The sequence below is a fragment of the Galeopterus variegatus genome, unplaced genomic scaffold, assembly GCF_000696425.1.
Source record: "Galeopterus variegatus unplaced genomic scaffold, G_variegatus-3.0.2 Scaffold3593, whole genome shotgun sequence".
Taxonomy (NCBI): Eukaryota; Metazoa; Chordata; class Mammalia; order Dermoptera; family Cynocephalidae; genus Galeopterus; species Galeopterus variegatus.
In genome coordinates, this window is record NW_007729704.1 from 114,604 (window position 1) to 127,692 (window position 13,089).

The 13,089-nt window shown below is 40.7% G+C and overlaps 1 protein-coding gene across 1 annotated transcript; it reads right to left on the reverse strand.

The window, feature by feature from the left end:
* Positions 1 to 243: 243 nt before the first annotated feature.
* DYRK2 (dual-specificity tyrosine-(Y)-phosphorylation regulated kinase 2) lies at positions 244 to 13,083 on the reverse strand. Its single transcript, XM_008585493.1, has 3 exons — positions 13,017 to 13,083; positions 3,769 to 5,956; positions 244 to 3,660 (listed from the first exon to the last, which is right to left on the reverse strand). The coding sequence occupies exon 2, from the start codon at positions 5,933 to 5,935 to the stop codon at positions 4,349 to 4,351; it is 1,587 nt and encodes a 528-aa protein (XP_008583715.1). The 5' UTR covers positions 5,936 to 5,956; positions 13,017 to 13,083; the 3' UTR covers positions 244 to 3,660; positions 3,769 to 4,348.
* Between the last annotated feature and the right edge of the window lie 6 nt (positions 13,084 to 13,089).

Sequence of the window (13,089 nt, forward strand, 5' to 3'; positions counted from 1 at the left end):
AGAAAAGCAAGAGCTGCCTACTAAAACTTTAGTCTGTCTTACTTGGAACTGCATATTTACAGTGAACTAATAATTACATTATTGCTTATGAACAAACCTGTAGAATGATATGAATTATTTTAACTTCTCAGGACACTGATATAGTAACTATTTAGCATTCTAAACCCTCTCCAGGCAAACAGATCAAGAATAATATCAGAAACAGATCAGGAGTTAAATTGTAGTTAGAAAAGGGGAGAAAAGTAAGGTAGGACATTAAAATTTTATTCTGAAATTATCTCTGGCCACAACAATAAAATTTAACAAATATTCACTAAACAGTCTTACTCCTGTCATCAGCTGTACAATACATACAGTATCATAGAACTGGCCACTAGGATTAAAATCCACTAGAACATATCTTATGTTAAGTGGCGACAGCAGCATCTCACAGAAATTTTTACATACGTATATACACAGTCCACATTCAACCATTTTCACATATTTTCAGTACACACAGTTGCAGCATATTACAGTCACGTGTCTAAGTTGTTGCTCGATAAAAACCCAAGCCACTGCCTAGACATAAACTGTAGCAGTTGAGCTGAGTATAATTACAATTAACTTTATATATGTTCATAGCAGAGAGATGTACAAGCCCCTAAGAAATGAAGAGTTCACAAATACTTTTTTTTTTAATGCTACCACAGCATTATGTTGGGCAATATTAAAACCTTTACCAACCAAATCAGTTTTTTTAAAAAGTCTTCTGCTTACCAGAAATATTTTTGATGAAAAAAATTACAAAAATGAATGCTCTCTTTAAAATAATTCACACTTTTATTTTAAGATTCCAATATGGCCCAATGCTACTGATGCCTAAAGTGTTTCCTAACATTCTGATGGAGTCATTTAACATGACTCCAAACCACCCATTAAGTTTAAAAGTGGCTTAAGTGCCTTGCACCCAAATTGTAAAAATCCCTGGCCATTCTTACTAGAGCCAGGCACATATAAAAGGAATGCACTTTGGTTCATACCAAATGCCCTGGGATTAATCACACTATAAAATTAAATGGTTTGAGGTAAATTTTTACAAATACAGTTAATTTTTGTCTAGTGTTAACATAATAAAAGAAATATCATTTAAAAATCAGTCTGGTGTTAAGATACAATGAAGACCACCTTTAACCCCTTAAACATAGGAATTCCCTGTGTAACTAACTGATGGTTACCTTTTCCAGTGCCTGATGATGATTCATGCCTTATGGTTTCTATATTAAGGCCTGTAACTAGATATTTAAGACAGATGTATCTTTGCAGAGGTGGGTTCCATCCTTACTGCCTAGTATTCAAAGAGTTAAAGAGGCAAAAAAAATGTATGCCCTACAACATGGCATTGAGAACAAAAGGCACATTGTTAACACTAAGAGCACGATTTCTCCTCTACTGTTAATCTACAGTCTTGCATCACTCTGTTGTTCCACTGTTGTAGCAATACACTTAAGTGGTAATGAACACTCTGGTGGTGCAAGAAACAGAGCCAAATGAAACTGCAACCAAAGACAAGACAACACTGTGCTATTCCTAAATCTGAAAACAGCTTAGACATCCCTAGACAGTGGTAACCTGTGAGACCAAGGACTGTTTCCAAGCCAACTCCTAGGAGCCTATCAGAGCCCTTCATTTCTTTATGTTTTAAAATCATGAAGATGCAACATTTTTCTTTTTTTGACATTATAATCAAGCTAGGATTTTTAAAAAGCAGCTCTATCACTAAATGTGGAAATGTGACGGCTCTTGTGAGTAAAGGAAATCTCACTACATTTGGGGAAAAAAAAAAAAGCCCCACAGCACTGCACATTATAGTTTGGCTTAGAAGTTTCCGGTTGCATCTGTGACTGGAAATAATCACAAATCTCTTGTCACAAATGCATTGCTGACATCTTAAGAACCAGTTTTCTGTGGTGGGGGAAAGAAAAGCAGTACTGTAAATTTATAAATTTTCATATGTATAATCATTTTATAGGGAAATTAATAATGGCAGCCTCAGGTTCCTATATTTAAACCCAAATGTAAAAATGAGAATGGAAATGGAAGGGGAGCATTATAAGGGAAAAATAGGCTTTATATGCTTTTATTTATTTTAATGAGCTAAAGAAGCTAACCATTATTAAGAGGCTTGTTTAACAAAGCCACCAAACCAAGTCTTACACTTCTTATGCCTTTAAGCCAAGATCTTAATAAATACACAAATTTTTAAATCCTATATTCCACTGATTGGGGGTATCATCAAATAAGCATCATTTAAAACGCACCTTAATACCATATTATTGCACTCTCAAGGATTACACAGAAATGTGTACAATATGCTAAAGAATTTGAGTAGGGGTCAGAAGCTATAATTTCTAAATACAGAAGTACAAATTAATTTTTCAGTGACACCCTTAAATAGAAAAGCAAATATCAATATCGCTATCTTACTAATAAGCTAATCTTATTACTGTTTTTTGGCAAATATCTGAAATATTTCCTGAGCATTTTTCCACCATCAAACAACAAAGCCTCAAGATAAGTAAACTGTTTTGTTCGAAACTACTTTTTTTTTTTTTTTAAAGTAAGAGAAACTGTAGGATTAATATTAAAAGAACATAACTGGAAACTTTCTTGGCCTCACTGGGGACCATGCTTTAAGTACTTGTAAATCAATTTACAGGCAATACAATAATATCTGTGCATATAAAAGATTATTTATTCTAATTTGTACTACCCAAAACCTATTGTCCAAACAGGCAGAATCTTTCTATATTAAATTGCACATACTAAAAAACTTTCTCCACGTGCCTTGAAATTGATATATGTCACTGCTCATACACTAGTGATAAAATACTGAAATTTTCACTGTGAAAATAATTATTATTCAGAGAAGAAAATATTCTTTTACCTAACTCTGTTACTTTTCCAGATAAAGTGTCATTCCCACAAAAACAATCAGTGCAATCCAAAAGAAAGTGAAATAAAATAGAGGAATGCCATTTCTGTGGTTTTTCTAATGATACAAAGAAGTCAAACCATTTAACTTGAGGTTGAACTTTTCCTCCTTTAAATGTGTCGTTAAAATTGGCCTTACTGAACAACGACAGTGACTTCTGCTCATCAAGAGGATTTTCAACCCTTTTTCTTTTTAAAGAAAGTCGATACTTTCCCAGGCTAAGAGAACCATACGGTGGCACCTGAAAAGTGTGAACTCACTCTAATCTGCTAAATCTTCTTTGGAACTATGGAAATCCCCATCTTAAGTAGCTAGGCTGCTGTTCTTTTTTAAATTGGGGTATGAAACGATGGTCATAATCACAGCTGAAATGTCTCTTTTCTGTATTAACAGTCTGGGATATACAGTTGGAAGAGGAAGACAAACTAAATGCAAGCAACAGATGTGTGGTAAAAGAGGAACAGAGAGGAGGAAAGCAAAAGAAAGGGAGAAAGAGTTTGTGGAATACGTTTCTAAATTTAGGTGCAAAATCAATTCTGTGACATGAGGCTTCTTTTCAAAACAACTCGCCGATCATATTAGAAAATCTGGCGGTACACACGTTTCCCTTTCCATTTATCCACTAAAAGCTGCCTTACCAGCTTTTAGAATGTCAGAATGCTAACGGGGCAATTTAAGCCTTAGGGAATCTTATTTTGCAGGTACACACGTTTCCCTTTCCATTTATCCACTAAAAGCTGCCTTTCCAGCTTTTAGAATGTCAGAATGCTAACGGGGCAATTTAAGCCTTAGGGAATCTTATTTTGCACTTGCTTGAGCACTTCTTCAGGGGAAAAAAAAAATCTTGAAGGTGCGGTTTTTCTTAGAATTTTTCCTCCTGAACATTCTCCTCCCACCACCACCACCACACAGATTAATTTATGGAAAATGGAAGCAGGACGTGCTATCCCTGTGCATGAACCTGGAGTATGGAGAGAGAAGGAAGGCCTTCAGGGGCCACCACCCTGGGGAGAATATAATATGAACCATAAAAACAAAGTGAACGTCTTTGACACCAATCTGTAAATGTGCGGCAGTCATGAAGTTATCAATGGCCTGCCACTGATGTTATTACTCTGCCACACTAAATACAGTAAGGCTCATCGTACTTTTAGAACACAAAAACAGTTTCAGAAAGTATAAAAACTTAAAGCATTGTCCCCATGTATTTTATAAAAACAAAATGAACAACTTTCTTACAATAAAATTAAGTGCTGAAAAGATACAAATCAGTCGAGTTATTGAGCAAATAAAAACAGGTCTGAGCTACTTCTTTTCAACCCAATAAGGCTCAGCAATGACGTATCTTTCAGATTACCAGCATCAGGGGACTCAAGCTCAGCTAACAAGTTTTGGCAACACTGTCCTCTGCTGAATATTCCCATTGGCATCTGTCATTTGTGCCAAATTAGTCCTCAGTTTGGAAGCTGAGCTGGAAGGTGGAGGTAACTTGGAAATCGACGTGATAGCACCGGTGCTCTCAGTTATCCTTTTCGCTGACGTCTTCTCCCCAGTTGGAGGCTTTGGCAACCGCCTCCTCAGCCAGGGATGCCGCAAAGCCTGGCCAGGGGTCATGCGAACTGCAGGATCCCACTCCAAACACTGTTTTAAGAAGTCAAGGAAAAGGGGATCATCACACCCCTTCAGTGCATTTCCCCACTCTCTGCTCTCTGGTGGGCCCCTCAGTTTCCCCCTCCGGGAACGGCCTCCATTGAGGACCACAGAGCCATCTGAGAGAGTTGTAACAGTGCAGTAACGGGGATAACCCTTGGAGCTCACAAAATTTTTGGCTCGTTTGGATGCATCGAGCAGTTTCTGGGAGGGCATGCCCAGAAGTTCAATCATACATGCCAGTTGGTCCCCTTCATCTTCCCCAGGCAAGAGGGGGTAACCTGTCAGGAGCTCTGCTAAAATGCAGCCCAGGCTCCACATATCAATGGGCATGCCATACCTGGCCCCAAGGATCACTTCTGGAGCCCGGTAAAAACGCGACTGAATGTACGTGTAGACACGCTGATGCTCGTAACAACTGGAGCCAAAATCAATCACTTTAATACCGCTTCTACCCTGCTGCTTTAACAAAATGTTCTCGGGCTTAAGGTCACAGTGAATTATTCTGTTTTTGTGCAAAGCATCCAAGCACTGCAGAATCGAGTGGGCAAACTTGCGAACCAAAGGCAGGCTGAAGCCCTGAAATTTATTCTTCTTGATGAGCTCATAAAGGTTCATGCTCAGCAGCTCAAACGTCATGCATATGTGGTTGCGGAAGGTGAAATTCTCCAGCATGTGGATGACGTTCATGGTGTTGTCCTTGTCCTGCTTCCGCAGGTGTTCCAGAATTCGGATCTCCTCCGCCGCCTGCCGATGGAAGCGCTTCTCATTCCGCACCATCTTCAGGGCCACGTGCTGGTGGACTTTGTGATCATAGGCCTTGACCACCTGCCCAAAGCTCCCCTTTCCAATGACCTTGAGGACCTCGTACCTGTAAGCCACATGATCGTGGGGCACCTGCACATATGATCCCTGGTCATCATCATAGCCACCGTTGTTGGGCCCACCTGTCATGCCCTGGCGCTTCTTTGCATTTGGACCCAAGAAATAGATTTCAGGGTAGCTGAAAATCTCATGGTGTTCAAAGGCTGTTAATTTTTGCATGTATTGCTTCATTGCTTGTTCAGGTGTCATGGGGGTGGCTTTCACCTTTCCCATGCCTTCCATGGACTTCAGAGAGGTGGAGCTCCCCTGCCGTCTATGGATGCTCTCCAGCTGCCGCTCTGGCACCACCGGCAAGCCTGTTTTGCCCACTGTTGTAAGCCCATTTGGTTGTGTTGTGAGCACTGTCCGCTTGTTACTGTTATCCTCAAACAGCTGCTGAACCTGGATCTGTCCGTGGCTGTGGCTGCCAACATGCAGGTGATCATTCATTGTGTGCTTACTGCCACCAATCTGGAATTCAGACAAGAAACATAAACAGAACATAAGAGTGTGTTCAAATGCAATATTTTATGTCGGCCCCTATTGCCCACCCCCCACCTTTACAAATCCAATTTGGCTTGAATTCACAGCCAAAATCAGGTTGACTAAATGGAAGAAAGAAACCTCATGGACACATTGGCAGGGGGAGTGGATATGATGCTGACAAGCTCTGACAAAATAAAGGAAAAGAGATCAGTGGCCTGGATAACGCTATAAAACATGAGATCCTGAGAAAAGGACCTCATAAATGCCATGCCTAGTAGACAGGCAGTTTGCTAAACATGTTCGGGGTACCTGAGTAAGTTCCTCATGGAGGCAGAGACCCTATCTTTCTTGTTCATCATACTATACCTAACACTTAGTCCAGGGCCTGGTTCATCATAGATGTTCCACTCAGTCCATACTTGACATAAAAATGGAATAAACCACAGAAAAAGCATGAGCACATAAGACTCTACACTGGCTCCCCCACCCCCCGATCACAGCACTGCTCACACTTCATTTGGTACTTTATTAATAGAAGACAAGGACCACATCTGTCTTGTTCACTATTCTTTCCCCAATATCTAGCTTTATTTTGAAAATACTTCATTGCCAATATTTCCCCTTTCCTCTGAAATCTGATAAAACCTAGGAACATACATGATCCAGTGACAAAGAAAACTGTGCTTTCAGGCTTGAAAGATTCCCATGTAGATATGCACAGTAGTATCTTGTAAACCCCTAACCTACTTTTTTAAATTTCTAGTCTTTATTAACCGTAATGACCATTTAAAGCCATTCAGCCCAACAAACCAAGCAACCACCACACTGTTTTGGGCCTTTGGTCAACAGCTCAGCTCTCTTAAGACATGTATGGGCTGCTGGGATTTTTAACTTTCCAAAAAGGAATCCAAAGTAGCCATTTCTATTTCAGGCACCCATGCCACTCCTGAACATTCCTATTCAAACAAAACTGATGGTGTAAACCCAGGGGCCCCCAGCCCATCATTTCAAGCACTATCATTGTTAAGAGGTAGGGGTGGGAGAAGACCAGCAGCCAGGATCCCCTCCCAGTTAGGAATTCTTGCCAGTCTCAGACAACCACAAATCTTAAAGCAGACTGCTAGGTGATTTTTATATGAAACCTTAAAGTTCAATTTGTCATATACAATCCACCTCATTCATTCAACTAGTATTAGCAGATATCTAACCACAGAAGTGGCAGAGTCCCTGCCCTCTGGGAGTTTACAATCAACTAGCTGAAGTCCTCTGCCATCAGCATTTTTTTCTCGTATCCCCTTCTAAACCCTACCTTTTGGGCTTTATATATTACTAAAAGGGTAGACGTAGTCTGTATATGTAACATAGTAATTTGAGAAATGGTTTGTGAACACCTGGGTTATAAAAAAATAATTCCAAGTCCTTCTCACTAGACCAAGACTTTCATTTTCTTTAACCGACATGTGACACACACAATGACTGCCTGCAGAGTAAGCTTTCTCTTTGCTCGCCTCTAAAGCAAAGCAGAAGGTAGTACTTGGGCCTGAGTATGACACCACAGATTCAGGGATTATATTTCTCAGAAAGATTTTTAGAAGACTTCCAGTTGAGCTCTTTTGATAAACTCATGGATGATACTCCATGCAAGGCAACCTTATATTCTACAGGTTATTTATCCTCGTTCTATGCCAAAGACAGGGCAGTCCATAACAATGAATTAGGAAAGTTTGGGGCATATATAAAAATGGTACAGGCTTGTCCATTGCTTTTCTTCCCAAGCCTTGTTCTCTATATCCTTTCCTCTCAACTATGGGTCTTTAAAATACTGGGGAATAAAAGGACCTAAAATTGGAAATAACTCTCTCCTACTGAACCACACTCTTCAGGGCAAGGTGGAGATATTTCACAAGAAAAACCTACATTATCCGTATACATGCTATAAAAAGCATGAAGATTCATTAGAGACAGAGTTAAACTTGGGGCTTAAAGATAAAAAGACAGCAAAGTAAAACTTTTTGAGCATCAGAAACTCACTTCCACATTTGCTATGGCAATTTTTACATTTTGCACAATTTAAAACATAATCACAAATGATTTAGTAACTAAAACGAAAGAGAGTTTGCCAATAAACTGGACCACCTCCTGTCTCTCCAATTGCCTTCTCTTGGTCTCTTTTGCAGTATCACCAACTAGTTCACCTACCCTTATGTGGGTTCAAGGTCTCCCCAACGTTCAAGCCTTGATTCTTTGATATCTAACTCCACTCACTCTCCCTGGTTGATCCTGGCCACAGCCAGGGGTTCAGCTACCACCCAGGGCTGACATCTGTCCATCTTCCCCTCCAGCTCAGACCTGCCAAACCTATGTCTCCTGAGCTCAAGGCCCACGTGTCCAACTATTGACCAGCTACCTTTCCCACAGGTCCCACAAACTTAACTGTTTTTCTACCAAAATTGTTTCTTCCTCCCATAATCCTCAATTTTTGATAAAACAAAAGGCTTCACCTCCAGACTGTACACCTGGGAATCCTCAGCACTGTGTACCTCGAAAATATCCTCAAGGTCTCCCTCACCTTCCCAAATCATCATGAAGCCTCAGTGTTTCTATCTACCCCACGCCCTTCCATCAGTGCGCCTCACTCCTGTTGTCTTTCACTGGGACAACGGAAGCAGCTTCACAGCATTCCCCCCTGCTTTTAAGTCTAGAATTCCTCAAATCTCTTCTCCTAGAGATAGTGTTTCTATAGTTACCACTTAAAAGTGCCAATCTGTGACTGCTCTTGCTTTTGCTTAAGGACCACAGCTGCACCCATTTCCACAGCCGTTACAAGAACTTACCAGGAAGAACACAAGGATCTAAAATGGTAAGCCTAAGTGATCCGAGCCCTTCCAGTGTCATCTACACTGCTGGTACCCTTCTCTCTGAGAGGAATTAACTGGATTCCCCAGGATCCATGGAAATGCCATGCTATTTTACACTCCTCTGCTTTTGGTGAGATCATGTTTCATAAGGGTTAGGAGCCCAGGAATGTGCAGTTAAACACACATGAAATGAATCCAGCTCCACCACTAACTAACTGTGTGGCCTTGTGCAATTTATTTAATCTCTCTGAACCTCAGTGTCTTTTTCTGCAAAAAGAACGTAACAAAGCTACCTCATTAGGGCTATTAGGAGTTTTAAATAAGGTAATATGTGTAAAGTGCTTAGAATAGCCTTTAGCAAATGAGATATTATTACTGTCTTTTTCAAATGCTGCTTAGAATCTCCTTCCTTCCCAATTCTAGGTGAAAAACTCCTACTCATTCTTCAATGCCTGGCTGAACTCTTAAAACTTTCCCAACCTACTAAACAGCTCCTTCGGTACTTATAGAGCACTGCTATATTGTAACACTTATTTTACTGTAACTATTTAAACATCAGATGCATACTCTTGGCTGTAAGCAATTCAGGGGGTGGTGGTGTCTCCTCTTATCTTTGTAAGTCCCTATTAACATAAACCCAGGAATATAGTAAGCATTCAATAAATACCTGTTGAATAGAAAAACACATGTCAATAAATCCCTGTTGCATCTTTTGGAGTCATTCTTGAGAAGAACATTTCATACCTTTATAAGAAAATATGAGGTCAACACCCTGGGAATTGGGATACATCCCTGGTGACCTAAGTCCCAAGGCATTAGGCTTGGGGTACATTAGCTAAGATTTGGAGGCAAAGGACAGCTGGTTAAAAAGTACCTGTAGCAGACACATCATCTAAATGCTTAAAAGCAGTGCATGGAATCTTAAAAACTTTCCAGATGTTAAAGAGATTCATTTGAGGGGCTTTATTAAAAGGATTTTGGGTCTCAAGCACTGTAGGACTCTAAAATCACAACCAAACTCAAAAGCACAATTAACCGATCTATAAAAGGGGTGGGAGGGGGGGTGCCTAGAAAAGCCAGAACATTTCCGCAATACATATGCCAGGACCACATTATAAACTCAAGGATATTAGAAACCTCTCACTCTCGCTAAGCCTCCTGAAGTCTGAGATTGTGGCTTATTCCTATTTGCAAATGTCTAGCACAGTGTGTGTCACATTTAAAAATATACACTGAATGAATGCAATTGCTAAAATACCTACAATTTATGGGTTAGAGCTGAGAGACTTGAAAACGACTTCTCTGACCATGAAATATTTTAGTTGTTTTTTTTTTCCTGGCAGCTGGCCAGTACAAGGATCTTGAACTCTTGACCTTGGTGTTACAAGGCTGTGTTCTAATCAACTGAACTAACTAGCCAACCATTATTTTAGCATTAAAAATTATGAAAGAACAATAGTCTAACCAGTTTGGTGGTTTTAATTTTTTCCAATAATAAAATGACAAAAATCAAATATTTCACTGTGCTAGTATTCCTGGGCATTTTAAAACTTCTCCTAAGTCATCTTAGAATTGTGGTGTAGTGTTATGGGAATAGAATTGAGTCCAAAAAGACTGGAATTTTAGCTCCTCGTCAAACATACTAACGGTCCATGTGGCCCTGAGTCAAATGTCTACTTTTTCTTTTCCAAAATATTGCTATTTTTTTTAAATGTAAATTTTAATTCTTCTTTAATTCCAACTATTTTATAAGGATAAAACTGGTAACTGGAGAGAACTTTACACATTAAAACAAGTTATGAAGGTGATACATATTAATATTTTGAAATTTAAAATATATATTAATATCTCTATACAACATTAAAAAAACTAATAGGAATCAAGACAGTTATTTGGTACACTTTTAAGACAAACAGAAATAAACTAAATGACTAAAGTATAAAATAATATATGCATAGAGACAGAAAACAAAGGGGCAATGAACTAAATAAATTCCAAAGTTCATAATCATATACTTTACCTTCCAACTATGTCATTTAGAAAGGAAAATATGGGCAAGCTCCTCTAATAAGATCATTTTCCTCTTCTCAATGGCCTTTCCCCCCGCCCCCCACTCATTCTCAAATAATTCTTCCCAGGTGTAACTGCTCTGAAATTAAAAACTAAAAACTTATAAAAAACCTGACAGTCATATGGGAATATGGATCTGCAAAGGTTCTTGCACTTTTAATGAAGCTAACACGATTTCCTACAATTAGTGGTGTCAAGCAGTATGTTAAAGATAGACTTCAGGTGTGGGCTGCAGCCCTGAGATGAATTGGCTAGGGAATCTTAACCAAATCAGTGAACTTGTCCAAGTCTGTTTCCTCATCTGTAAATGAAAGAATAGGACCAGATATTCTGTAGTCCTTTTAAACTTGCCTATCCTATGAAGTCTGTAATGTTATAAAAATAAAATCAAAACTAAACAAGAATCAAAACCCAAATTCAACTTTCAAAACCAAGCATCTGATAATTAACAGCATACTGACGTTTACACTTAAGTTGAAAATAAGTAAATCAAGCACATACTACAGCAAAACACAGGCATCCATCATTTGGAGTACTGAGAAGCACATTCACATCTTTCCTTTTCTGGTACATCACAGGCTATTCTTCCAGTGGAGACTTGTTTTCTCTAATTTCATTACCTATTTGAATTGTAAAGAGGCTCAGATCAAGCAAAGCCCATCCTTACATAATTGGAATCCTGATGCAAACCAAATATTTCTTTTCCAGTTCACACCACGTCATGTGATTACATCAAAACATGGAAAAATACTGGATGTTATAGTTTCCAAATTGTCAGATGATGCCAAACCAAACAAAAAAATCCAAACTCCTAAAACCAATGGCAGTTCTTAACTAAAACGTCACTGTGACAAGAACATTTACCAGTAATTTACAGAATCATCCATCCTAGGACAGACTCTTCCTACCATTCACAATCCAACACAGACCAGTTAATTTCTATGTAGTCGATTCCCAGCCCCTGGGACTAGACATGTCGGGGGGAAGACGGGGGTGGGAATGAATAACAACAACAAAACATTTTCCTCTGAAACCTGCAAACGCCTTCCCAGGACAACTACAGACTGGACAACCAATCACAAATCCTCCCCTGATAAACCAGTTTCGTTTCCTCATGACACGTGACCCCCAGAGTTGCTCCTCTTTAGGCTAGAAATGGCCTTTTCTACAAGAACTCCACATTCACTTGGCAAACAAAACCATATCCCTAGCATCCCTCACACAGAACCATCTCAGGTAGTTCCTCTGGAAGATCTCATTGCAAAAAAGTCCTCAGAAACCATCACCTCCTCCAAGGGCACATCTCCTCTAGGCTGGCAGTCACCATCCCTGGGAGCTGATAAAAGGTACTCGGCTGAAGTCGAATCCAGTTGCCAACCTCCGCAGCTACCAGTCCCACGATGGGCTCTCACCTCCCTCTCCGCCCTGAGGGACCACAGCACCTATCAGGTGCCCTTCCCATCTACAAAGCAAAGCTGGCCCTTTCCTTCTAAATAATGTCCAACTGCAGAATCTTGCAGGGTGGCTTGTTTTGTTTTGACTGCTGCTGTGGCTCTTATTTTTGTTAATGTTAATTACGATTTCTGCTGTGCTCAAACCTGTAGCCCTCATAAAACATGCTTACACACGCGGGGGACAATTGGCGGTGCTCCTGCTGGCTGGAGCCAGGCCTCCCAGGCTCTTTGGGGGATCGATTTTCCGGGCAAGACGGCTTGGCTGTCCCCTAACACATATCTGTTTCTATAAATACCCACTAGCCACGGGGGGGTAGGGGGGAGATGTTTACCCGGTCAGGGAAGGGAGCTCTGGGAAGCAAGGAAGAAGAAAAAGGAAAAAGAAGGAAAGCGGCAAGGAGGAAGTTCCGAGGAAGAGGAGCTCAGGGGTGGGCGGGCTCCGGAGGGGAAGTGAGGGGCCCACGCCACGAATCTTCCTTTGTGGCTGCAGCTTTGGGCTCGCCCAAGTTACAGAGGGCGGCGTCGAAGAGAGGCCACTAGCCAGGGGCGTGGGGCTGCTCGCACTTCGACCTCCCTCGGAACCCCACAAGTCCGGTGTTTCGGCCTGGAACCCCTCCCGCCCTCCATCTCCCGGCCCCCGGCCCCCCGTGGCCTGGGTCTCACCGTGTGGGCTGCGGCGGCAGCGTTGCTGGCCCTGAGAGGCGGCAGGGCGATGGGGGAGGGCGGGCCGGGCCCC

Bases quoted from the DNA above. Each gene is read 5' to 3' on its own strand.
- DYRK2 (XM_008585493.1), bottom strand. From the start codon at position 5,935: ATGAATGATCACCTGCATGTTGGCAGCCACAGCCACGGACAGATCCAG.